We start from the raw sequence: 27429 nt of genomic DNA, 5'->3' as shown, positions 1-27429 counted from the left end.
GGGCGTAGCTACCCCAGGGCTCGGTCCTTTGGCCGGAGGAAAGGGAAGAGTCTGTCCGTCTGTAGGCGAGGCCTGGAGCCACAAACCCAATCACTGGACTGAATCACCCCGCGGGGAAAAAAGAAGGCGGAGCCTGCCGACCTGGAGGCGGGGTTTTGTCAGAGCGAGGGCGGAGCTTATGGAGGAAGCGGGGTTTTGTCAGAGCCAGGGCGGAGCTTATGGAGGAGGCGGGGTTTTGTCAGAGCGAGGGCGGAGCTTGTGGAGGAGGCGGGGTTTTAGGGACCAAACCGAGATTGCTCGGCTGAGGGCGCTAGGCTTTGAGGGTGAGGGGGCCTGGAGCGACTGAGGGTCCGGCGTTTGGCCGGGATCCCGTAAAGCGGCGTCCCTTGGGGTGTGGGTTTTGGAGGGGTTCCTGAGGAACTGGATTCGGAGCTTGCTCGCAAAGCAAGACGTTCCGTGGAGGCGGAGTTTACGACGTGTTAAAGTCTGATGGCCCCAGAAGCGAGTGTGCCGGGCGCCCATTGGGTCCGCGGGATGACTGCAGAATGAGCCTGGGGGGTCGAGGGGCACAGAGTGGGGCCGGACCGGGGGCGTTTTTAGGGATCCCAGTAGTTCTTGTGGTGCTGCGCAGCGATGATGACTACGGTGAGGATGGTACAGAGCACCATGGCCGCGATGCCCACGGCCAGGGAGATGAAGAAGTTCCGGGCCTCGCGTGAAGCAATCTCGGCCGACACCATGTCTCCGCGGGCCAAGGCCCTGCGCACCTGCACTGCTTTGAAGATGGCAATGATGCCGTAGGCCAGAAGCAGCAGATGGCGGTCAGCACCGCGATGGGCCTGTAGTCCTGTGGCGGGCGCCTCGGCTCCAGTAGGGCCAGCCCCGGGCCCTGGGGAGGCAGGGGGAGAGTGGAGGTCGCTCCTGTCCCCCTCGGGGTCCCGCCTGCATATGGCGTGCCCACTGGGTAGATGGGCACGTAAGCAGTGCAGGGCTGCAGCTGTAGGGGGTATCCGGGTGCTAGGTAGTCCCCCAGCGGCAGCGTGCCCACAGTCCCCGCGTGCGTGGGCACCACGAAGCCGGGGGCCTGGGCAGTCTGGGCGGGAGCCGGTGGGGGCGGGGCGGCGGCAGCGGGCGGCGGCAGGGGAAATGGGCCCTGGAAGCGAGTCTCCTGACTTTTCAGATGACATGCCTGTAGTGTCACTGGGACAGGGTCCCTGCAGCCGGAGTGGGGGGTCCTCGGCCAGTGCTGGAGTCTGGATGCTGGATGGCGCACTGGGGACTATTATTCTAAGGGAAGTAACTCAGGAGTGGAAAACCAGACATCGTATGTTCTCACTGATATGTGCGAGCTGAGCTATGAGGACGCAAAGGCATAAGAATGATACTGTGGACTCTGGGGACTTGGGGGAAAGGGTGGGAGGATGAGGGAGAAAAGACTACAAATGGGGTGCAGTGCAAAACAAATTGTAAATTTGTTTTCCTTTCTCAAATGATGGGAAATGATCAGCGGTGCACCCTATTTGATGGGTGATGGGCGCACCAAAATCTCACAGATCACCATTAAAGAACTTACTCATGTAACCAAATACCAGCTGTACCCCAATAACGTATGGGAAAACTAAAAAAAAAAAAAAACAAAACTTTTTTTTAAAGAACTTCCCCTGGACAGAAAGGGCAACAGACCCCAAGCCACATAAGCATCGGCAGGGGATACAGATTCCTCCGGTTGGGAAGCGTCTGGAAGATTGTGAAATGGACAAGACAGGAAGTGGATTTGATGAGTTCTTGGTCTATCCTGCACCCTCCCCACCCTGTGCCTGCCTTCTCAGTCTGCCCCTAAAATGAAAAGTACCACAAGGGAAATCACACCAGACTGGTGGGTGGTCAACCCACCAGTCTCCAGGCCTGGCTCAGCCACCAGCTTTCTGGGTGGCCCTGCGTCTGCCCTGCCCCTCTTGGGGCCTTGTCTCCCCTATCCCATATCGGGGTGGTAAAAGCCCAGGTCCTTCCAGCTGTGCCACCCCTGGAGTCTCCAAGAAACCCCAGACAGCTCGGCTTCCCACCTCCCAGTCGGCAGCCCGAGTAGGGCAGGAGCCATCTGAGAGTCCCTTGCACCAAACTGAGGCTGGGCTGCTAGGGTGTCACACCAGTGCCTCAGCCAGCACCTCCCTCCGCAGGCCCCTCCACTAGGTAGGATGGGCAGCAAATTGTAAATCTGTTTTCCTTTCTCAAATGATGGGAATTGATTAGCTTAGCGAGGAACTCCAGCTGCTCCGTGGAAAGGAATGAAGGTGGTTCCTGCAGTAGCTGTCATTGATTCAGACAAAGCCCGGACTAGGACTGGGAGGACTGAGGGGGTGGAGTGAGGGGTGGGGAAAAGTGGGGGCTGTGGTCAGCCCTTTATGGGCCCTAGGAACGTTCTCCTTCTCGGTGATCAATGCCCTTTCTCTCTGCCTCTGTCTCTTTCTCCCTCATACAGGCATACTCAGAGGTTGTCAAAATTGAAACTCTGGGCTTCGTTGGGGCCCAGGAACCAAGGTGGACGCACATCCGGGTGATCAGATCGTCCTCCTCTTGGGAAAGGCAACCGGGGCAGCTTCTTAAAAGAGAGCAAGAGGCCCTAGGGAGACTCAAAAGGAAAGACCTCACCCAGTTTCAAGCCCAGGCTTGTGGCAACCCAAAGCCATGTCTGCAGTCAAATCCCAGGTTTATCACAGAAAAAGAAAAACAAAACACATAACCATTAATAGCAGCTATCTGGGAGGATTATGGGTGATTTTTATTTTCTCCTTTGTACTTGTCTGTTTCTAATTTTTCTGCAATGATCAGGTACAGCTTTACTTTTATAATCAGAAATAAATGTTATTTAAAAATAGAATATTTGTGTATGTGTGGGGAAGGGATTTTGCTAACAGCCTTCAACCCTTTGAGGAATTCCTGTAAGAGGCAGGGGAGGAGGGCTCTGCCGTGCAAGGAGAGAAACCGAGGAGAGGCGGCTTAAGTTGTAGCAGGAGAGAGCCGAGTAAGAAAGCAGAAGGACCTTGGACAGGGGGAGTGGGCAAACGCCCCGTGGGTGAGCGAGTGTGGAATCACCTATTCCCGAGATGGAGAGAGGGATCGTTCAATGAGCAGCAAGCAGGTAGTGGCCCACTGGACCCAGAAGAGACTTCAGAGTATACCTTCTCCAGCGCCTTCATTTTACACATGGGGAAACTGAGACTTACTCAAGGTGAAGTCAAGGAGAAGGGACTGACCCGAGCTCATCTTATCCGTGGCAGGACCAGGATTCATTCTACTCCATCCCCAGATTCTGGGGACTGTTTTTGGCAGCCTCAAGGAACAACCAGGCCTGGAGGGAGATGGCTTGTGGACTCGAAGTGCCAAAATAGGAGAGCTAGTTTTGTTTTTGTTTTGTTTTTTGAGACGGAGTCTTGCTCTGTCGCCCTGGCTGGAGTGCAGTGGTGCTATCTCGGCTCACTGCAACCTCCACATCCTGGGTTCAAGTGATTCTTGTGCCTCAGCCTCCTGAGTAGCTGGGACTACAGGCATGCACCACCATGCCTGGCTAATTTTTGTATTTTTTAGTAGAGATGACGTTTCACCATGTTGGCCAGGCTGGTCTTGAACTCCTGACCTCAAGCGATCTGCCCACCTCAGCCTTCCAATGTGTTGAGATTACAGGTGTGAGCCACCTTGCCCAGCGGGAGAGCTGTTTTTGAAGCTGAAGGGAAAAGGCAATCTTCAAGTCACAGGTCAGACGGACTTCCCCATTTGGACAGAATGGGGCTTTCGTGGGAGGTGGTGTCACCTCAAAACCATCCCCAGGCCCCTGCCAGGCCTCACTCTTCTCCAGGGCAAGTGGGGCTCCCAGGGATGCGAACCCACGCCAGAGCCTCCCTGTGCTCTTGTTTTTATTATATTATTATTATTATTGTTTTTTATAAAGATGGGTTTTCACCATGATGGCCAGGCTGGTCTTGAACTTCTGACTTCAGGGGATCCACCCACCTCGGCCTCCCAAAGTGCTAGGATTACAGGCGTGGTCACCACGCCCGGCCTGTGCTCTTGTTTATAACTCCCTTCCTCTGGCAGAGGATAACAGAACCCTTCCTTCTCCATTCCCCCATCCCAGCCAGACTATTAAAATGTCATCAAAAAATCACATTAGACATGCAGATTTGACTTAAAATACATATATGTATATACAATTTAACAGCAATGAGGAGCTAATCAGTTTTTCTTCCCAGATCAGGGTGTTTTGCCTTCCCTGTTTCAGCTCTGGTGCTTGAACATCTTGAGGTCTTTGATTCTCTTACCCTTCGGTCGAGAGATTTGGGCAGAGGCGCAAAATGAGTTATTTTGAATTGAACAGCTCCAGAGAAAGGAGAAAAGAAAAGGGGAGGCCTTGGTGCCACCTAGGCATCGCTGTGCTAAGTCTGGATACTCCATCTTCTGAGAATCTGTAGCTCTCTGGATGCCCCAGCTATGTACCTGTCATCAGAATCCCAAACCTTTCTCTGAGACCTGGAACCTGCACCTAGGCCAGGAGGCTGGAGAGGCACTGGAGATGTGGTGGTGAAACTGGGGCAAAATCACACACATGGGGTGAAGTCAAATGCCTAGCTAGTTCACTGCAGAAACTGACACGCATTAGGATCATCATCATAATTAACTCTGCATCTACCACGTGCCCAGTACTCCTTATCCATCCTCTGTGATTCTCACATCAGCCCTGCAAGGACGCTGGAGAAGGCGTTATGAGCATCTACTTTTTACAGAAGCAAAATCAGAATTAGAAAGGTTCAGTGACTCGCTGGTGGTCACACAGCTACTAAGGGGCAGAACTGGAGTTTGAACCTCAGGTCTATTGCTCCTAAAGCCCAGGCTCTTTTTAGCCATACCAGGCAGCCTACGAGCTCTTTGATAGCTGAGATGTCAGTACTCACTGAAGAAACCCATTGCCTTTTACCAAGTTTGCACCATCCCCATAAGACCAGAAATCACTCAGAGCCTGGCAATTCTGCTTTCGGTAGGCGGCAGTTCAGGGCATGATGTAAAGGAAGTCTCCCACCAACCTCAGAAGCTTGGCCTTCCCTTCAATGGGTCATGGGTGTGATGGTGAATTCTATGTGTCAACTTGACTGGGCTATGGAGTGCCAAGACATTAGGCCAAACGTGATTCTGTGTGTGTGTGTGAGAGAGAGGGAGAGAGAGACAGAGACAGAGACAGAGACAGAGAGAGAGGTGGGGAGAGAGAGAGAGACTGAGATAGAGGAAGAGAGAGAGTTTCCAGATAAGTTTGGGTTTTCTTTTTTTTTAAAGATGGGGTTTCACCATGATGGTCAGGCTGGTCTTGAACCCCTGACCTCAGGTGATCCACCCACCTCAGACTCCCAACTGCTAGGATTACAGGTGTCAGTCACCACGCCTGGCCAAGTTTGGGTTTTTTTTTGAGATGGAGTCTTCCTCTGTTGCCCAGGCTGGAGTGCGGTGGCACAATCTCGGCTCACTGCAAACTCTGCCTCCCGGGGTCAAGTGCTTCTCCTGTCTCAGCCTCCTGAGTAGCTAGGATTACAGGTCCATGCCACCATGCTTGGCTAATGTTTGTATTTTTAGTAGAGATGGGGTTTCACCATGTTAGCCAGGCTAGTCTTGAACTCCTACCTCAAGTGAGCTGCCCGCCTCAGCCTCCCAACATGCTGGGATTACAGGAGTGAGCCGCCAAGTTCAGCCTCCGGATAAGATTAGCATCAGTACACAGAGTAGAGCACATGGTGCTCACTAACGAGGGTGGGCCTCATCCAATCAGTTGAAGATCTGAATAGAACAAAAAGGCTGAGTAAGACGGAATTCTTTTTGCTGAATGCTAGAGCTTGGATGTTGGTCTTTTCTTTTCTTTTTTTTTTCTCTCTCTTATTTTATTTTTATTTTTATTTTTGAGATGGAGTCTTGCTCTGTTGCCCAGGCTGGAGTGCAGTGGTGTATCTTGGCTCACTGCAACTCCACCTCCCAGGTCCAAGCAATTCTCCTGCCTCAGCCTCCTGAGCAACTGGAACTACAGGCACACGCCAGCACGCTCAGCTAATTTTTTGTATTTTTAGTAGAGACGGGATTTCACGATATTGGCCAGGCTGGTCTCGAACTGCTGGCCTCACGAACCACCCACCTGGGCCTCCCAAAGTGCTGGGATTACAGGTGGGAGCCACCATGCCCGGCTGACACTGGTCTTTTCTGGCCTTTGGACTCAAGCTAAAATACCTGCGGTTCTTGGGTCTTTAGCCTGCCAACTTTCAGACTAGAACTTACACCATCGTCCTTCCTGGTCCTCAGCCCTTCAGTCTCCAACAGCAGCTATGCCGTCAGCTCTCCTGGGTCTCCAGCTTGCTGTCTTCAGATCTTGGGGCTTCTCAGCCTCCATCGTCACATAAGCCAATTCCTTCTCCTAAATCTCTCTCTCTGACATATATAAATCTTCTATTATTTCTTTTTCTCTGGAGAACCCTAATACAATGGGGCCATGAAGCATCCGAGAGAGAAAGTAGGGGTGAAGCAGGGAACCCCATCCTAGCAGCTGGCTCCTAGGGCCCTCCCAGAGTCTTCTCTGAAGAAGTCCCAAGTCCTACCTAGAATCTCAAATAAAAATGGCAACAGAGCCCGGGAATGCCTTCTAGATCCATAGAGGAAGGGGTGTTGCTGGGTGACTTTCCACACTTGTCTGAGCTCTTTCCCCAGCAAGAAGAACCAAAATCTTTCACCCCATGTCCCCTGCCCCAGCCCCAGGGAAACCTGGCTTTGCGGCTGCCGCTGCAGCAGGCACCTACCCCCACTCCCCACCAGCCCTGCAGCCCCGTAAGAAACACATCTTTATTGGCTCAATTTGCCAGCAGGAAGCTCAGAGAGGCACAAACGACCATTCCTCTCTGCAAAGAAAACCAGGGCTAATTATTAGGAGCCCAGGTTCGGTGGGGAGGGGAGTCAGGTGGGACTCTGTGGCGAGCCTGTCCAAGCCCCTATTTCTCAGAGAAGATCAGACTGCACAGATGGAGTCGATGAAGGATGACTGGCCTCCCCGGGCTGACAGCTGGTGAGGAAACTGTGGGCGCTGACTCGTAAACCGAACGGCTCAATACTTATCAGGCAAACAAGCTTTGCCCGGGTCCATATATCACCCGGGGAAACGTCCCAGCCAACACCAGAGGGATCCAACGCTGATGGGCACAACAGCCACTGTCACCTTCCCTGTTCTGTGTCCCCTCTCTAGTGGGCTCCGTGGGACAGAACTGGACCCCCTAACACCAAGAGGGAAATATGGAATGGGGATGGTGACACTGCTCCCCTGCAGAACCACAGCAGCTGGTATGATTATTATGAACTTCTTAGTTCATCATAAGGTCTGGCCCCTGCTGTAGGCAGGTCCACAAGTCGACTGGAACAGACTCCTTTATTCTCTGCTGCAAAGATCCTCGGACTGCAGTGTGAATTGGAGTGACTAGGCATACTTGTTAAAGTGCAGATTCTAGGGTGATACCAGGTCAGATTCTGAGGAGGTGGGGACCAGGAACCTGGGCTTTGTTTCCTTTGGTCTGTTTTGAGACGAGGTCTCACTCTGTTTCCCAGGCTGGACTCCAGTGACACTATCATGACTCAATGCAGCCTTGACCTCCCGGGCTCAAGTGGTCCTCCCACCTCAGCCTCCCAAGTAGCTGAGAATACAGGCGCATGCCACCACACCTGGCTGTCTTTTATAAAATCTTTTTTGTAGAAATGGATTTTGCTACGTTGCCTAGGCTGATCTCAAGCTCAAGCAATCTTTCTTCCCTGGTCTTCCAAAGTGCTGGGAATACAGGTGTCAGCCAACGTGCCCAACCTGGAATCTGTATTTAAACACCTCCCCGGGTGATTCTGATACAGGTGGTCCAGCAGCATTCTTGGAAAGCCCTTGCTGCCCTAGTCCTCCTCCCCTGTTCCCAGTGGCTCCCTCCAGCAACTGATCAGCCTTTGGCCTCCCCGCCCCCACCCGACAAGGCTCACATGTGCCCCTGGGGTTCGGGGAATGGACTCAGGCTGCTGGATCGCTAGCCAAGGCTCACTCCTCAGCAGTGTCTTTTCCTGCAGCCATGGGGAGGGAAGAAATGATGGCATTTGGGCCAGCCGGACAGGGGGACACACACAGCACACCCAGATCAGTCAAACAGCTCTTCTTGGTAGAGCCAGACCGTAGAAGGTAATAGAAGTCCAAGGGCTCACTATGTGCCAGGCCCCTTACAAGGGGACTGGGTGGGGAGTTTATCATTCACTGAGCACTACTATGTGTCTGGCACATGGGAGGTGCTTTATTTATTTATTTATTTATATCATGTCTGATCAAACCCCTGCCCTACAAGGATGGCTGCAGAGCTCGGCTGGACTGGAGCCTCTGGAGGCAATGTCACAGCCCATCCTTTTAGCCACAGTGCCCCGCTGCCAAAGGAACTCCACCGACTGAGACTCTCTGGCCCCTTTTCCCCACCTGCTGCCCCTGCCTGCACAACTCCGGCCTCGCCATCAAAACCCATCAGCTCTGGATCCTGAAGCCCACACAGCAGCCTTGGCATCACTGGGGAAAAGACAGTGAAAGCTGAATAAAACCAGCAACACTTACAGAACCTGTGAGATCTGACCAGACTCCCAGATGCCCTGGCCTGAAGGGTCAGGGGGTTCCTGGAAACCCTCACTGCAGTCCTTGGCCAACCCGTCCAGACCGTCCCCTCCCACCGCATGGCTCCCACCCTCAGTCCCAAGTCCTGGGTGTGTGACACTGGAGACCACAGCTGCCAAGTGCAGAGGAACCTCTGGGCCCAGCAGCCAGTCCAGCACCCTAGCCCCTCCACTGCCGTGTTCATAGAAAATAAAAAGATTTCAACCATATATGACCAATAACTATGGCCATCAAAGCCAAATTGGATTTCTCCCTGGCTGATGAGCTCAGGGCCCTTTTCATTCTGAGATCCGATCAACAAATCTGTAAAACAATTCCCTCAGCATCGCATCTTGGGATCTTGCTGCAAGTTCAAGCTTGGGGGCAAGGGAGGTGGAGGAAGCAGGTGATCTGTGCCTGAGGCAGCACAAGTGGCCCCAGGGACTTCAGGTTGGAACCTGCCTGGACACTGGCCTGCTGTGTGACCTAGAACATGTCCCTTCACATCTCTGGATAGGTAGTTTCTTCATCTGCCAGATGGGGAGTGGGAAGAGACGCTCTCTAAATCCTCTGCCTCTGATTCTCAGTCACCACCCGGTTGGGGGAGGCAGAGCAAAGGGAGCTGAATGTTGGGAGAGGCTCCCCTTCACCTCTTTACAGAATCACTGGTGGGGGCAGCATGCAGGGGTCCTGCTGTCTTTGGAGGGGGCATGCACAGGGGCCAGGCCAAGTGGCAAGAACAGCTGAATAGCCAATAGCCATGTGCTGGGTGCCATCAGCTTTGCTGGGACACGGCAGGTGGTCACCGGCCAGTTCCTAGCTCTGGGGAATGCTTGGGAGACTGCAATCCCTCCCGCAGCCCCAGCACACCCAGACCACAATCTGTGGGTCCGGGCATGTTGCAAAACTCTTCCTTGCCCCACACCACCCAAAGAGAAGCTGGAGAGTACATGGGAAGCTAAACGTGCTCAAACCTGCTGGGGGGCCGGGATGGAGCTCGGGATGGTGCTCTGGGAGAGGGCTGTACACTCAGCCTCACTGCCTGGGAAGGAGGAGACAACCTTAGGGCAAATCTCTCTCCCTCTGAGAACTTGGGTCTCCCCCATCCCCTGCTGCCTGGGCCTGTGAAGGGCTGAGGAGGCCAGCAGCAGAGGAGAGCGGGGAGGAGGCGGTGGAGCTGCCCTTGTGATCCTGAGCCGGAGTCCTTTCTCTTCCCATCCTCAATCCTCTCGTGGGGGTGGGGAGCAGTGGGACCGAATCGTGTTGCCTCCATGCAGCAACTTCCAGCTTGGGGATCATTTTTGCGTAGGTTTCTCCTCCAGGAATTATTTCCAATTTGCAGACATGAAAACTGAGACTAAGAAAGCGAAGGGACTTATTTGAACCTGATTTCTGATAAGCTGAGTACCCTTCTCACTGTGGTAGATTTTATTTGAGTCTTACGTATTTCAATATCTCAGGGTCCTAAGTCAGTCCTCCCAACCCCCACTTGGGTGTGTGTGCATGCATGCACATGAGTGTGCATGCACGTGAGTGTACGTACACACACACACACACACACACTCACAGCATCTGCCCTTCTGGTCACAGCTTAGTTACAGCACTGGCTGGACTGTGGGTTCCAGGGAAGGGAGGAGGGTGGAACTGGACTGACCCAGGTCCCCATCAGGTCAGTGGCTCCAAGGAAGGCTTCTTGGCTCCCCTGCTGAGTGACAGCTCAGGCATGGATAGTGAGGAGCAGGTGTCTGTCCAGGAGGTGGGCTCAGTACCCCTCAGCCCCTGGGGCCAGCACAGAGGCCCTTGCTCTGGGGTGGGGGGAGTCTGACACTGGCCTCAGCCTCACCACTCCCTCCACAATGATGCAGCTGCCTACTGAGACAGGAGTTGAGGGTTGCTGCTCAGCTGCTGGGGCAGAGGACGGGGGATGGAGAAGGAACCCTCAAACACTGCCCTTCCCCAACTCTGCTGCCTTTCTCATAAAATGCTTGGGAGGCTCAGGGCCGCAGGAACTAAGAACTGTTGCTCCCAGCCCCAGAGGCCAAGAAATACCCAGTGAAGCTACCTGGACTCAAAAATCCCAGACCCCTGCCCTCACACCCCCACCCTGCTCAATGGTGGAGTGTTACCAAAGTCCCATGGGCATGCCCCTCCCCACGCACCAGGTCTTCCATGATAATGGGGCTCTGTCTCCTATTTGAACTTGGCCAAGTCTTTCCTTCTCCCGGGCCTCAGTATGCCCTTCTGTCAAAGGGAGGGCTGGACTGGAACTTTCAGATACCTCCCAGTTCTGTCATTTGGAGTCCCTAGAGGGCCAGGACACAGGAGTGTGACACAAGAGAGAGGATGGGGTAATTTATTGCTGGGGAGCCAGTTGAGGTCAAAGGGTCATAGATTCCCCGGGTCCTGAGGCAGCAGCCTCCATCTGCTTTCAGCAGGTTCCAATCCATGCCACAGCCAGAAGCCAGAGACAGCCCAGGACCAGAGGGTCCTGCAGAATGGGATGAGGGTGGGGCAGGCAGTGAGAGGGCAACATTCAGGGAGTCAGTCTCTCGACCCAACCTGAGCCAAGGGAGTTCTGGGCCCCTCATTATTCCAGGACTGGAGAACCAGCTGGAGGAGGAGAAGGCTGGGAATGCTTTGAGAGTAGGTCTGAAGAGGGAGAAATAAGCTACTTAAGCTACTTAGTCTTTGGGGCTGGTGACAGCAGGAATGATGCAAATTGATTCCTATTCAAGTGCTGTCCCAGGCAAGGTGGGGGCAGGGAAGGCAGAAGCCTCCTTCCCAGAAGCAATCACCTCCAAGCACACCCCCTGAGCATCAGAGCAACTTCTGAGCAGGGTAGCGGCACAGCCACCCTGTTCCCCCAGACCTGGGCTCAGCTGCCCATTCTCCATGTCCCCTCAGGATGGGGGGACGTCCAGGACTCTCTAATCCAGAGCCAAAGCTCCCCCTCCCCAGGCTCCTCCAATCCAGGGCACTCCACTGCTGGGCAGGGCAGCTCCTCAGCTTTTCCTGGGGTGGGGGATGAGAAAATGACCCTTCCCTTTCTCTGTATTTGGGGTCAGACCCTGCCAAATCAAAGCCCTAATGTCAAAGTTCTTCAACCCCCTCCCCAATTCATACATTTACCAATTCATTCACTCTCACTTCATTCACTTGTTGGTGCTTGCTATATAAAATAAAATAAAAACTTCAAAGTTTTGCCATAAGCAATTGAGCATATTCCTAGAAATGTTTCTAAATCGTAACCTGAGAGCATGTCGATCTCCATAGTGCGAAAATGACTAGGGCCGTGATTTAACTTGCTTTTTTTTTTTTCAGTAATTCCCTTTTGTTTTTCTCTGATCATTCCTTTCTTTCCTGAACCTCTTTAGAGCAACACTTACAGGATTGCCTCTGTAAATCCTTAATCCTGTCCCGGAAAAACTAACCCCCAAATCTCTAGTATCCACTGGCTTTTTCCAGTGTGGAAGCTGTCCCCTCGACCTCCCATAGATCACTGGAAAGGACCCGAGGCCTCAGTTCTAATACCCGGCTTGTCACTAACTGGTGTGTGGCTTTGGTTTGCCCCTTAGTCTCTGTGAGTCTGCTGCACCCTCATCTGTCAAAGGTGGAACTGGACTTAGTTGAGCTCTGAGGTCCATATAGACTTGGCACCTTCACGTCCTCGTTATGTCAACTGGACACCAACTTAACAGGGGACTTCCCTGCCAAATGTCCTCTTCTTCCTACAACAGGCTGTTTCTGTATGTGCATGTTTCATGCTAAGCACTTCTTTCTGGGGGAAGATGGCAGAGAACATTTTTCTACAGAGACAAAGTGATTTGGAGAGTCACCTGGCCCCTGAAGAGGGAATGGTAGTATCCAGCCACCCAGCGTGCAGTGAACTGGAGCAGGGATCCTGGCACATGGGGAGGTGGGGAGGCTCCCCCTAACCTGGGGCACCTGTTGTTCCTCCAGACTGCAGCGCATGCTCTTAGCTCATCCTCTTACCTGGCTCTCCACACTCCTGGCTTTAGTCACCATGTCACTTCACTCCAGCTTCAGGTAGCCTTCAGCAGGGCCTGGCAACATACACCGGTTTGGTTTATCTTTGTCTGCAGGTGAAATCCCTAAGGGCTCTGCCGCGCACTCCAGCCTTGTGACCCTCGTCTTCCAGGAACCATGCAAGAAGTACAGCCACCAGAGGTCCTTAAAGCAGCAGGAAGTGTGGGCCTGTCCCCGTTTTGTGCGGCCACCTATCTGCTGAGGAGCATCTGGGCCTCGTTCCTCCAAGTCCACTGGAGGGTCCAGAAGAGGGAGTCAGAGGTGTGTCCCGGTGGAGCGGGAAGAAAGGCAGAAAGCCTTTCTGACAGCTATGGAATACCCTTAGCCAAGGCCCACTTGGCCCAGCATGAAGCAAAGGATGTGTAGTTTGCATAGACGGTTTTGAGACTGCTTCTCAACAGCCCCGGCAGCGTGGCAACTAGCAACAGCACACTTCTTGCCTCATCAGCTGCCCTGAGATGGAAAACTCAGTGGATATAGGACCCTGATTCTGATGAATGAAGCATGTGGTCCCAATGCTGGAGCTCCTCTGGCAGGTTCTAAAAGCACAATACTGAGCAGCGGTGCCCTGATGGACAGCACTGGTGGGGACTCAGTGAGCGCTACTCACAGATCCACACCTGATCCTATTGGGTCGTCAGGCTGGGCTTTGGTCTGCACTGTAGCATCTGTGTTCTTTGATTTCACATCATGAACATGGTGACTTCCCAGATACCATCTCAGGCTTAAGCTAGCACGTCCTATTTCTTTTCTTCTATGACATCCAAATTGGACTGACCTCACTTCAAATACGCCGTCCCATTTTGTCATCCTATCTCACCCTGGGGAAACTGGGGACTGATAGTCAGACCAATTCTGCTGAAATTCTTGCACAGAGCAAACCTGTGCTCATTTTTAAGTGGCATGGGAGAGGCCCCCAGAGATAGTAAAGCCCAGTCTGTGTCTTCACAGTGCTGAGACAGTATGTCTGTGTGTATAAATGCATGATAAAGATTGATATATGTTGCTATCACCATGTGTTGAAGGCCAATATAACTGGTGGACAGGGTGGGAGAAAATGGAAGTCTTTTTGGTGATTATTAAAGCAAAACATATATAAAGAAATAAATAGTTTTTCTTTCACTGCTTTGTTTCCTATTTCTGCACCAATGCCTTGACAGTATACAGAATTAGAAAGAGAAAATGGGAAAGATAAACTGTGTTTCAGTGCATAGTCTAATGCTTGAACTCTAACTTTAAAAGATTAAGGTTTTTCCTCTGTCATTTTGTGTGAATCCCTAGTCCGAAAATATGCAAGAATGGTTCTTGAAGTTGGTGTACCTTAGAAACAGCTGTGGAGATTACAGGAGCTACACACTGGTCTCCAACCCCAGGAGACTGAGGTGGTGTGGGCCCTAGAGTCTGCCTTTTTATAATATAAGCACCACAGGTGGTTTTAGTACATGAGGGCTGCAGATCACACTGGGAAAAGTTCTTTTGGAGACAAGGAGGGAAGTGTGGGACTTTATATTCAAACTCAGTATCAGTCTTGCCATAGTGAAACACAACCCTGAACAGAACCCAACAGCGCTTGATTCCAGGCTGATGTCCACAGAAGCAGCATTTAGACTCACCCTGGGCCACAAGGGAATCAGCTGCCCCAGGAGGAAGAACCCACCAAAGTTCTGGTCAGCTTTATCACTGGAAATTAATTGGGCTTCAAATAAATGTCAGGGGCAGGCAGGCTGCAGTGACCACAACACTCCTTGGGTAAACCCTGATGTTGCACAGGTCTGGAAGACGCCGGGCTTGAGGTCACAGCCAGTACGACAGCAGCAGCTGCAGCCGCTATGGGAATGCTTGCATCAGCCCTCCCACACTCCAGGCAGTGCAGCCTACAGAGAGATTCCTTTTGCTTGGGGGAAATAGAGGAGAGTAAGCTAGAGGCTTTACCTGGGAACCCAGAGAACAATCCCTGATCTTCCCCAAGTCCAACAGGGCTGGGGACCTGGGAATCTGTAAGGATTGCAGTGTGCCTGGGCCTAGGGTGCCCTGTAGTACAAAAATGGCTGTAGTGACCACTGGCTTAGGGAACTCGTCAGCCCACTTTGAATTCCTGGAAGGCCCTCTGAAGGACAGGTACAAACAAGACCTGATTGCAAAGGCTGGAATAAATACCTTATCCATCAATGCCCAGATATTGACAAATATCAACAGTATCAAGAACATTGAAGTCAATACGACCTCACCAAATAGACCAGATAAGCCACCAGTGACCAACCCTGGAGCGATGGAGATATGTAACTTCTCAGGAAATTTAGAATAACTACTTTGAGAAAGCTCAATGAACTTCAAGAAAACGGAAACAATTCAAAATTATATCAGAAAAATTTAACAAGGATACTGACATAATAGAAAACAGCAAACAAATCCTGGAGCTGGAAAATGCCTTAGTAAGTGTCAGTAGAATTGATTAAGCAGAATTAGTGAGCATTTAAAACAAGCTATTTCAAAATACAGTCAGAGGAGAATAAAGAAAAGAATAATGAGAAGGAACACAGAATGCTTAAGAGATCTAGAAGAGGGCTTCAAAAGAGAAAATCAAAGATTCATTGGCCTTAAATAGGGGGTTGAGAAGGAGCACAGAGTAGAAACCTTCTTCAAAGAAATAATAATAATAACAGAAAACTTTCTAAACCTAGAGAAAGATATAATATTCAGGCACATTGTGGAAGACAGTGTGGCGACGCCTCAAGGATCTAGAAACAGAAATACCATTTGACCCAGCAATCCCATGATTGGGTACATACCCAAAGGATTATAAAACATTCTATTATAAAGACACATGCACACGTATGTTTGCTGCAGCACTGCTTACAATAGCAAAGACTTGGAACCAAACCAAATGCCCATCAAAGATAGACTAGATAAAGAAAATGTGGCACATACACACCATGGAATACTATGCAGCCATAAAAAGGATGAGTTCATGTCCTTTACAGGGACATGGATGAAAATGGAAACCATCATTCTCAGCAGACTGACACAGGAACAGAAAAGCAAACGTCGCATGTTCTCACTCATCAGTGGGTGCTGAACAATGAGAACACACGGACACAGGGAGGGGAACATCACACGCTGGGGCCTGTCAGGGGGTGGGGGAGCTAGAGGAGGGCTAGCAGGGGGTGGGGAGATTGAGGAGGGATAGCATTAGGAGAAATACCTAATGTAGGTGACGGGCGGTGGAGGCAGCAAACCAAAATGGCATGTGTGTACCTGTGTAACAATCCTGCAAGATCTGTACATGTACCCCAGAACTTAAAGTAAAAGAATAAAAAAAAAGAAACAAAAGAAGATACACCCTGGAACGTGGTTTGTTCCCAGTAATTTGAAACATGTAAAGAATGGTTAAATGATCACTTGACAGTTATACTACAAACAGGAATAAGACAGCCTGAGTTAAACATCATTACTTGGAGAAGATAAATTTTAATGTCAATTTTCAATCTTTAAAATCTTTGGTTTTATTTTCAAAACAAATCCTCAATCTTAAAAAGATCACGGCAAAGAAAAAAAAGGATTAGTCCTTTTGCTTTTTCAAATAACAAACATGGAAATGAATTCTTATGAATGTCAACAGTCAATGTAGTGTGGTATATTAAGAATTGACTTTCATATAATGGCTAAGTTTAGAGAGATTACATTTCATGAGAAAATACTTTATGAATTTTCATGGATTTTCTATTCTGTTTTGGGAAATGGTTGTTCGTGTCTTTCGGTGTATTCTCCTTCCTGTCCACATATATGGAATCTGCCTATTCTCTTCTCTTCTGAAATAGTTTAAAAGACTCAAAGAGAATGGCCTGGGCTCTGCATATCCTTAGTCTGATAGACATTTCTCTGGCTGCTCACTTAAATAGATAGTAGCAGCTAATTAAGTAAACTACCTCTCTCGTCAGCCAGAAATTAACAAAGGCTTAAAAATTAGCAAAATCTATTTTGCTGTGGCCTTATGTGCTGATGGTCTTATCTTAAACACAAAACAATTTTCATTGTAGAGATTAAAATTAACTTTGGCAAAAATTGAAATGCAGGCAGGGAATTTTTTTTGTTCAACAACAGAAACTAGCAAAAGCAAAGATACAGTAAAAACAGAAAATTTCCAGTGTAGACATGTAAATATAACAATTAACACAGCCAGGGATGATTAATGAACAATAAAATGTTGAGGGATGATCATTTGAATACAGGATATTAATACTTTTAAAAACCATTTTTCCAATTACCTCAGTATAAATAAGGTGTCTCTGAAAGGTACAGATCTGGCATCACAATCACGGTGATAGACAAATGGTGGAACAGTCCTGGTATCACGATCATGGTGGTAGACACACGGGACCTTCTCTACCTGCAGATGGGTGAGGTAGCATTGACCCTGCAGTGTTCCCGGAAAAACATTTAGGCTGAATTTAATCATGAGGACATTTTCAGACAACTTCAGAGTACAGACCATGGAGCCAGACAGCTGAACTGTCCTCTACAAACAAGCCCATGTCACCACCATCAACGACAACAACAAAAAGATGAGGAGACACTTTGGGTTCAAAAGAGCTAAAGAAATGTAGCTACATTACCTTTTTACTCTTTTTCAACCCAAAATGTCTCTTCTCCTTTTAGTTGTGTGATTTGTGGTGACATGGGCTGTCTGAAGGAGACAGGTCAGTTGTGCTGCTCACTGGTCTACATTCTGAAGTTGTCTGGAGATTACCTCAGGCTATGAAACTCAGGCTAAGTGTTTTCAGAAAGAACATGGCATTGTTCGTATTCTGCACCGGCAGAGTCCCATGTGACATGTTGTCTTAGTGTGGAAATGTGACCCCTATCCGGGAGACCAGGTGGAGTCTTGTCACCGTCATAGTAAGAAACCTATTGTCCATGTCCAAAGTCAAGTGAACATACTCTTCTACAAATAAAAAAATGGCATATGTGTAATCCTGGCATATGTAATAAAACTCTGGATAAGCTGTATACGTTGAATACAATATATCCGGTGAGTACCAGACTTCAGGCTCTTCTGCTTCCACCAGCTCCGTGCTGAGCCTAAAATAGGAGGAAAAACCGAAGAATAAGTCAGGGAAAATAAGACACCACAGAGCCCCAACTAGATTTCATGGGTAGCACAAGAAAGTGGTAAATAAAGAAAAAACATAGATCCATTAATGACGTAACAAATTATTGCCTTATGTTGGGATGGACGAGAGTAGAGTAAAAAAGAATGAAAGAGAAAGACAGAGAGAGAGAGAGAAAGTAAGCTCAGTGAACCGTCCAGGTGACACACTGATGAGGGAGTAAAAGCACACTCTGAGTTAGTACCCTCAGGACTCACAGCGTACACTGATCACAAAAACAAGTAGGGTCAACCTACAGTAGTTAGTAAATGCTAAGGGGAGGAAGAAACGGAAACCTAAATATCTACTGCAATGAACACCAACAGCAATGTTAGTAGGAATAATTCAGGCTTCGTTGAAAAGATGGTATCGATATTGTCAGCCCACTCTGTTTTCCCTGGACCTGGCGTCTCCACAATTTTGTCAACACAAAATTAGCTGTTCACAATTGCTCAAACTTACCTGGGGCACAGTGGGCCTTGGTCTTCTTCCTCTTCCTGGTCCTTTTTAATCTCTGCAATAAATTCAGATAGGGACAGACAAAATAAGCCATTACCCTACACCCATAACAGTCCACTGTCTAATCCCTGCACAGGGACCTCAGGCTCCTCAGCATGAGAACAGGATAACGTGAGAGAGAGACTTCAGGAGGTCTCAAGGCCAATCATGATAGAGATTCCTTGGTTTGTGTCTCAGAACCAATGGTGAAACGTCCCTATTCTGGTAGACCATTATCCCTTTATCCCAAGTTTGTACAAACAGTTATGCCAAGTTTGTACAAACGGGAAAGGACCTTGCAGACACGCATGGGGAGCAAAACTCATGAGGAACGTGGTAGCTGGCAAGAGACATTTAATTCAGATTGACAGACAACTCGTGGACATGTGCTGCATAGCTTGGTGTTGAGTTTGCAACACTTGACTTGGGTTTCAATGTCCTGACAGTCGGCCCATGGTGCGACGGGCATGGACTGAGACTAGAGAGAGAGCAAAGCTCACTGACCCCCCGCATGCCCATGCTTCAGACTGGAATCCAGAGTGACTGAAATCTACACTGATGGATAGGTTCAGCCCACAGTGATGACAACTCTCAGCCTGGCCAGCGGAGCAAGGCCCAAAGACTATGGGGTCTATCTGGGACACAAATTGGAGCTTTATCAACTTCACAATGGAGTACTCACTGCCTATGTCAACAGCCAAGTCGACTTGCTGCTCCTCTAATGAGTGCAAGTTGCTCCTGTAAGACTCGCTGAAGGCCGATGTGCCAGGAGGAATTGAGAGCGTCAAATAACCTTCATCCCAGGACTCCTGGGGGGCTTCCTCCTCCACAGACTCCTGCAGATTCCTGATGAGCCAGGCAGGACAGGGATGACACAACATTAAACCAACAGAGATTAGACAACAAAGTCTCCTCCCAGCTGATCTGATGGAAGTCAGAATGGAATGGTCACAGAAGGCAAAGGCATTTTTCCTTCAACAGAAAAAAAACTATCCCTTCTAAATGCAGGGTGGAGGGTGACTACCCTGGGGGCAGAGCACAAATGAGCAGCATGTGCTCAGTGCATTTGCCACAGATGAGCCACTGCAGCCACCCAGATGCTCCCTGTCAACTATCATCACGACCTGCAGCACGAGAACTAACACGGGGCTTCAACTGCCTCGCGTAAGTTGTGTTGAATTTTACATGCGGCATTCAAGTGAACGGAGCTCTTGAGGCATTTCAGACACCCAGATCTTGTGTATGAAGGGCCTCCTTTTTCCAGGATTTTGATATAATATGTCCATGTTTTGAATCTCTTCTCTTCACAAATCCTAGCAAACATGCTCACAACAAATGGACAGAAAGCATACATGCGTCTCTCCCTGGGTTTAAACACAGTGGGGACAACAGGCAAAACCAGGAAATCCCTGTTTGCTGAGTTCACCTGATTGCAGGTTCCCATCTTGGGAGGAGTGAGAAATTAAAACCTATGCAAGTGTCACAAATCACCCACAACATTGTCAATAAGGACAATCTGTAGCTGGGTGAATGGAACAAAGAGTTCTAGTCATCACTTCCTCGTTTTCCCCGGATCTACAGTCTCCCGGTGTCACTATTAAACTAACAGCCCACAACTCCACAGCATTACCTGGGGGGCACTGGCCCTTTTTCTTCCTCTTCCTCATCATCACTTTGACTTTCTGTAAATAAATTCAGAGACACAGGTCACATTAAGCAAATCACATTTCACATATGACCAAATCAGTGTTGAGTCACAGCACAAGCACAGAAATGTTCTCGGGGCAAGAATACAAATTCTGACAGGACTATTCCAGGGTGCCCTAGATGAAGCCTGGTAAGCAGATGAGCCTGCTTTCCAGACACATAGGCCAAAATCTGCCTCTACGGGTAGACCATGATGCCATATTCTCTGCCTGAGTCTATGCAAAGTTAAACCAAATTTTTTCCTAGAAAAATTTCCAAAAATGAGTCAAACTATTTTCTGGGAGTGTTGCTGCAATACTGACTTATCTCACCGGGTACCAAGGTCACTGAATGGATAGAGGCATCTATACATGAAACTGGACTGATATGTAAATTCTAACAACATTTGCTTTAAAAAGAATCTGTGGGCTTTGCTCAGTGCCAGTATCGTAGCCAAGGAGTTTTATCTGAGATGAGATTATTGCTAATTGAAAACTTGTCCCAATACCCTGCCGTGATGACATGCAATAACGTCGGCATTGACAATTTTTGACAGTCTCTAGGGAGACTGAATAAAAAAAGACAAAACAAAAACAAACAAAAAAGAATCTGTGGGCCGGGCATGGTGGCTCACGCCTGTAATCTCAGCACTCTCAAAGGCCGAGGTGAGCACTCCACGAGGTCAGGAGATGGGGACCATCCTGGCTAACACAGTGAAAGCCTGTCTCTACCAAAAATACAAAGAAATTAGCTGGGCATGGTGGCACACGCCTGCAGTCTCAGCTACTCGGGAGGCTGAGGCAGCAGAATCATCTGAACCCAGGAGGCGGAGGTTGCAGTGAGCTGAGATTGTGCAACTGAACTCCAGCCTGAATAACAGAGGGAGACTCCAACAACAACAAAATCTGTGATTTCAAAGGACAAGGTGGGTGAACCACCTAAAGTTAGGAGTTCAAGACCAGCCTGACCAATATGGTGAAACCTCGTCTCTACTAAAAATACAGAAATTAGCTAGGTGTGGTGGGGGGCACCTATGGTCGCAGCTACTCAGGAGGCAGAGGCAGGAGAATCACTAGAGTCTGGGAAGTGGAGACTGCAGTAAGCCAAGATGGTGCCACTGCACTCCAGCCTGGGTGACAAAAGGAGACTCCATCTCAACAGCAACAACAAACGACACGTGATGCTACGAAGAAACATCAGATCAGCCATTGCATGGATGGGGTGGAGAGCCAGGGCTGAGACTTGCTTTATGGAAACATATCAGCAAGGTAAAGAGGAAATGTTTTCATCCTGGTTTCAAGGTGGCTATGCAGCTAAGCAAGCTGACTTAAAAGAGATCAAGACTGAAGCTCAGAGCAGTGAAACCTGGGGAACAATCTCTCCAAGCAAATAGGCGAGGCTCCCAGTTTCCTTAAAAATAAATAGAAACTCCATGGACATTGTTCAGGGACAGATGACATAATTACATGAGAGATACCGAATCAAAGCTAGGAGACCTGACAGACACCTCCTGTACACCTCCTGCACTCAGGTGACCGTGAGTTTGTCACACTGGCCTGGGGTCTGGTAACTTGATACTTGGGACTCGGAGACAAATGCATGGCATGAGCTGAGGATGAGATAAAAATTCCCTGGTATCTGTGTTTAATATCCCATGATAGGTTTTTATTCAAACCGATTCGTGTGTATACAGCCTGTCTTCAGAATTGATCTTCCTCAGCCTAGACAGAGGTATCAAAAACAAGGAATGTAGAGGTCACCTGAAAGAATGATCAGAGCATCCTCCACTACGTCATGAGATGATTCACTCTCTACAACCAGCGCAGAGTCGACGTTGTCTTCCTCAAATGGGATTTCATTGGTGTCTCCGTGAGGCTGGCTGGAGTCAGTAGGGCCACAGCTATTTGAACGAGTGATGACACATTCCTCCAGCGGATCCTCAGGGACTTTCTTGACTTCAATCTTCTGTACCTCCCTGATGAGCCAGATGGGATAGAGATGACAGAAGATTAAAGAAAGAGGGATTGGACCCCAGGGAGTCCTAGCTGGTTTCCACAGGAGGAATAAGTGAGTGGTCCCAGAAGGCAAATGGGAGGTCCCCTTTGAGAGGAAACAGGCAATCCTCCTCTCTGCAACACAGCATGGCTGCCATGGGAACCGGACAGAAAGACAGCAGCTGGTATTCACTACACTGGGCAGAAAGGAGCCGAGAAGAAAAGAGACTCAGTTATCCCTGTATAATTCAGACACGGCATTCAGCACATACAAAGAACCATAATAGCTGCCACACCCTGTGTCTAAGTTAGGTTGAACTGAACATATTGTGGCCAAGGGAATGCAGGCTTTTGGCCCATGGGAGACGCCAGAGAAGGTGTGCTTCTAGACCTTTTCCATACTTTACCACCCATTACTTGCTCCTGATTATTCAGTGTTACCTGGGGACACGTGATTCCTGTATTTTCTCAGCCTCTGCAACATGAACATCTTCATCCTCCTCTTTGTCGTTTTCTGCAAGTACAGATGTGTTCATTCAGATGTTTCCCATTTCACACTCTGCAAGGACAGTCAGCCCAATGTGCACAGGGACATGAACATCTGGGCATGGGTCCCTGTTCTACTGAAAGCTCTCATGTTTTCTCTTTAACAAAATGCCCTGGCATGGTTTCCTGATCCACCAGGCAATGCATTTCTGATCAGGAGGCTCACCATCAAAATCAGGCCAAATGTTGAAAAGACCTTCTGCTCTCCACATCACTGGAGGCTTGTGCAGCCTCTCTCTGGACTTGGGCAGCTGTCTCCGCCATCCTGACACACATCTGATTCCCAGGGACAGGCTTGGCGTCCTGTCACCATTCACATTTACAACTTATTTCTTTCTCTTAGGACAGGATAAACAAACTTGTCCCACAATCCTCTGCACATCAGGTGACTTCACAGGCCCTCCAAGTGACTTCTGCTATGTTATTCAGGGACATTCTCTCCACGGGGAGTGCTCCAGTCTGAACCACTTCCGACCACCAAATGCCCACACATCAAGTGCTTTCTCCAACACCACACAGAGAGGGGATTTATCTCACTGTGAGAAGCGGTCATAAGTGTTCACACATTTGAATGGTTCAGACACTGCAAGATGTCTGCCTTTGCAGATGAGGAGAGAGAAATTTACCTGCCTTTGCAGATGGAGACAGAGAAAGTCAGGAAGGAGAAATCAATTGTTCACTGACAGCTCCTAGGAACACTGCTGAAGACACAGCCTGGGAACCTTCATTCTTAGCCCAGAGCTCTTTCCACTCCAACAACCGCCCTCCTGTCACAGCTTCCTTCCTGTCCTTTACAACTGGACAGATGCTGCCTCTTGTTCCAAAGACACAATCCATCACGGGAGGGACATTTGCAATACTGTGACCTCCAACCCCATGGGTTTCCCATTTGTGTTCTCATTCAGAAAGTCCTAGTCATGTCATGGCCACATATGTTTAGTGGAAGAAAACACCACTGATAAAACAGTCATTGCAGAATTATGGAGGTCTGGAGTCTCTCATAAGGCCATAAAGGAAATACACGCAAAGACCAATAAAGTTTCTCTGATGCTAGACACAGTAGAATGAAGAACTAATAGACAGTGCTTACTCTGTGGGAACAACTGTCCCGGGACAGTTACAATAAACAGGCCATCTAATTCACTGCAGCAATTGACAGAGGTAGGCATTATTATAGTATCCTATGAACAGATGACAAAACTGAGTAACAAACAAATGAAGCAACTTGGATGGAGCTCAGGAGACTGGCCCAGGGTCCCTCCTCTATGCACTGCTGCCTCCACCAAGTCGTGGGTGCCATGGTCCTTTACCAACGAGAGCCTCTGCACAGAAAGCAGGACGTCCCTCTAACCAGAGTAATCCCTGCTCTTGATGGAGCCACTTACGGATACCACCGGTTATGTAAGGAGTAAAGTCCTCTTTAAGCTCCCCACAGCGGGTATAGTGTGCTAGCATCGCATTTCCCCCAGAACAGAGCTTTCCCTACTGAGCCTCAGCAGGAACCAGAACCGAACGGAAGCTGAGCAGCCTCAGATATTTAGAACAATAGACTAGATGCTACTTGTCTGCACGATCTTAGGGGGTACAGAGAGGATTCTTATAAACATGATTTAGATTCTTGCTGAGAAAAACAGGTGCTTCTGTGCCTGGGTCAGGAATCAATAGCTGTGATTGTAACCCCAGTCCCACACCCACCTTACTGCAGATGTGGAAATGTTGCTAAATATTTTGGCGTCTCTCTTCCATTTTAACTAAATGTTAAAATACCCATTGCTATTTTTTACAAGTATGCGAAGGATGAAATTAATTTTGATCAAGAGAACGGTTAGTTTCTCGAGACAAGGCAGGACATCATTCATCACTTTCATGGTAGCCAACCTATACAACTTACTGCACGTTTTCAGCTGGTAGTTCAGGGAGTAGTCCACCTGACTCCTAAGAAGTCTATTTTTGCTGTCTCTGCATTTCTTTTCTTCATCGTTATCTTTCTGATCTTCTGTAAATAAATTCAGAAGAGCAGGTCACATTAAGCAAATCACACTTCACACAAGACCAAATCAGTGTCCACTCATAGCACAAGGAGTTAAAATACTCTCAGTGTAAGAACGTGGTATTCTGACTGGATTGTCCCAACAGGCCCTAGACTAAGTTGCCCTAGAAGTACATGAGCCTGCTTTTCAGATCCATGGGACAAAATTTCCCTCTTCTGGTAGATCTTAATCATATCCTCTGACCTAAGTCCGTGCAAAAATTTAAAACGCTTTCCCGAAAAACTTCCAAAAATTGCCCTGACTACTTTCCAGAAGTATTGCTGCAATATTGATTTATCTCATCATATGTCATGGTCAATGAATGGTTAGAGAAATTTATATAGGAGACTGGACCAATGGATGAATTCTAACAACCTTTACTGAAAAAAGAATCTGTGGAGCCGGCATGGTGGCTCATGCCTGGAATCCCAGCACTTCAGGAAGGCCAGGAGGGCAGATCCCTTGACCTCAGGAGTTCAAGACTAGCCTGGCCAACATGGTGAAACCCAGCCTCTACTAAAAATACAAAAACCAGCCAAGTGTGTTGGTGTCCACCGGGGATCCCAGCTAACTAACAGGCTGAGTCACGAATACAGGGCTACTCCCTGCTTTTGACGGCGCTGCTTACAGATAACACAGATTCTATTAGGAGAAGGGTCCTCTTCAAGCTCCTCACAGTGAGTACTGTGTGCCATCACTGTGTTAACCCCAGTGTCCCCAGAACACTGCTTTGCCTACTGCTGCTCAGCAGAAACTGGAACCAAATGGAAGTTCAGTAGCCTCGGACATTTAGACGAACAGACTAGATGCTACCTGTCTGCATGATCTTAGGTGATACAGAGAGGATTCCTATAAAGATTATACAGACTCTTGCTGAGAAAAACAGGTGGTTCTGCGCCTGTGTCGGAAATCAACATCTGAGATTTTACCCTCAGTCCCATACCCGTCTTATTGCAGATGTGGAGAAGGTGCTACATATTTTGGCCTCGCTCGTCCACCTTTAACAAAATGGTAAGGTACCCACTGATATTTTCCTAGATGTATGGTAAAAACGAAATTAATTCTGATGAAGAGAGCCTCTAGTTTCTCAGAGGAAACACAGAACATCATTCAGCACTTTGGTGATGGTGAACCTATGGAACTTACTTTCCGTCTTCAGCCTGCAGCCCATGTAGCAGGCCACTTCACACTTAATAAGTTTATTTTTGCTGTCTCCGTATTTCTGTTCCTCCTCGTGACATTTCCGATCATCTGTAAACAAGTTCAGAAGAGCAGGTCACATTAAGCAAATCGCACTTCACACAAGACCAAATCAGTGTCCGCTCATAGCACAAGGACCAAAAATATTCTCCGTTTAAGAATGTGATACTCTGATGGGAATGTTCTACTGGTCCCTAGGTTAAGTCGCCCTAGAAGTAGATGAGTCTGCTTTTCAGATCCATGGGACAAAATCTCCCTCAACTGCTAGATATTAATCACTTATCCTCTCACTTAGGTCAGCGCAAACAATTAAAATTTTTTACCCAAAATCTTCAAAAATTGCCCTCACTACTTTCCAGAAGCATTTAGGCAATACTGATTTATCTCATCACATATGATGGTCAACAAATGGTTAGGGAAATTTATAGAGGAGACCGATGGATGAATTCTAACGACCTTTACATAAAAAAAAAACTGTGAAGCCAGCACAGTGAGTCATGCCTGGAATCGGAGCAATTTAGGAGGCCCAGGAAGGTAGATCACTTGACCTCAGGAGTTCAAGAACAGCCTGGCCAACATGGTGAAACCCAGCCTCTACTAAAAATACAAAAACCAGCCAAGTGTGATGGTGTCCACCGGGGATCCCAGCTAATTAACAGGCTGAGTCACAAATACAAGGCTACTCCCTGATCTTGATGGTGCCACTTACCAATACCACAGGTTGTGTAAGGAGCAGAGTCCTCTTTAAGCTCCGTACAGCGGGTACTGTGTGCCATCAACGTGTTTACCCCAGTGTCCCCAGAACACTGCTTTGTCTACAGCTGCTCAGCAGAAAGTGGCACTGAATGGAAGTTCAGCAGCCTCAGACATTTAGACCAACAGACTAGATGCTACTTGTCTGCAGGATCTTATGTGGTACAAAGAGGATTCCTGTAAACAAGATTTAGACTCTTGCTGAGAAAAACAGGTGGTTCTGCACCTGTGTCAGAAGTTAACAGCTGAGACTTTACCCTCAGTCCCACACCCGCCTTATTGCAGATGTGGAGAAGGTGCTACATATTTTGGCCTCGCTCGTCCACCTTTAACAAAATGTTAAGGTACCCATTGATATCTTCCTAGACGTATGGTAAAAATGAAATTAATTCTGATGAAGAGAGCCTCTAGTTTCTCAGAGGAAACACAGAACATCATTCAGCACTTTGGTGATGGTGAACCTATGGAACTTACTTTCCGTCTTCAGCCTGCAGCCCCGGTAGCAGGCCACTTCACACTTAATAAGTTTATTTTTGCTGTCTCCGTATTTCTGTTCCTCCTCATGACATTTCCGATCATCTGTAAACAAGTTCAGAAGAGCAGGTCACATTAAGCAAATCGCACTTCACACAAGACCAAATCAGTGTCCGCTCATAGCACAAGGACCAAAAATATTCTCCATTTAAGAATGTGATACTCTGATGGGAATGTTCTACTCGTCCCTAGGTTAAGTCGCCCTAGAAGTACGTGAGCCTGGTTTTCAGATCCATGGGACAAAATCTCCCTCATCTGCTAGATTTTAATCACTTATCCTCTCACCTAGGTCAGCGCAAACAATTAAAACTTTTTCC

General features: G+C 48.5%; 1 protein-coding gene, 1 non-coding gene and 1 pseudogene across 2 annotated transcripts in view; 1 reads left to right on the top strand and 2 right to left on the bottom strand.

Moving 5' to 3' along the window:
* Positions 1 to 592: 592 nt before the first annotated feature.
* On the bottom strand, positions 593 to 11948 carry LOC135269491 (proline-rich transmembrane protein 1-like; annotated as a pseudogene).
* A 4224-nt stretch (positions 11949 to 16172) lies between these two features.
* LOC105724272 (neuroblastoma breakpoint family member 11-like) overlaps positions 16173 to 27429 on the bottom strand; it is a 38108-nt gene continuing 26851 nt past the window's right edge. Inside the window, exons 17-25 of the mRNA XM_064363293.1 lie at positions 27053 to 27157; positions 25772 to 25876; positions 24487 to 24591; positions 22491 to 22563; positions 21816 to 22030; positions 20000 to 20051; positions 19052 to 19215; positions 18334 to 18385; positions 16173 to 17803 (exon numbers count right to left, since the gene is read on the bottom strand). Of these exons, the coding sequence (XP_064219363.1) occupies positions 17563 to 17803; positions 18334 to 18385; positions 19052 to 19215; positions 20000 to 20051; positions 21816 to 22030; positions 22491 to 22563; positions 24487 to 24591; positions 25772 to 25876; positions 27053 to 27157 (1112 nt within the window). The 3' untranslated portion in view covers positions 16173 to 17562. The remainder of the gene's footprint in view (positions 17804 to 18333; positions 18386 to 19051; positions 19216 to 19999; positions 20052 to 21815; positions 22031 to 22490; positions 22564 to 24486; positions 24592 to 25771; positions 25877 to 27052; positions 27158 to 27429) is intronic.
* On the top strand, positions 20483 to 20623 carry LOC135269595 (U4 spliceosomal RNA). Its single transcript, XR_010337847.1, has one exon. It is a non-coding gene; the product is annotated as a U4 spliceosomal RNA (small nuclear RNA).

The sequence above is a fragment of the Aotus nancymaae genome, unplaced genomic scaffold, assembly GCF_030222135.1.
Source record: "Aotus nancymaae isolate 86718 unplaced genomic scaffold, 86718_ANA_hifiasm-v0.15.2.pri h1tg000053l, whole genome shotgun sequence".
NCBI lineage: Eukaryota > Metazoa > Chordata > Mammalia > Primates > Aotidae > Aotus > Aotus nancymaae.
Note: the sequence above shows the minus strand (reverse complement) of the source record. Positions and strands in the feature narration are given on the sequence as shown.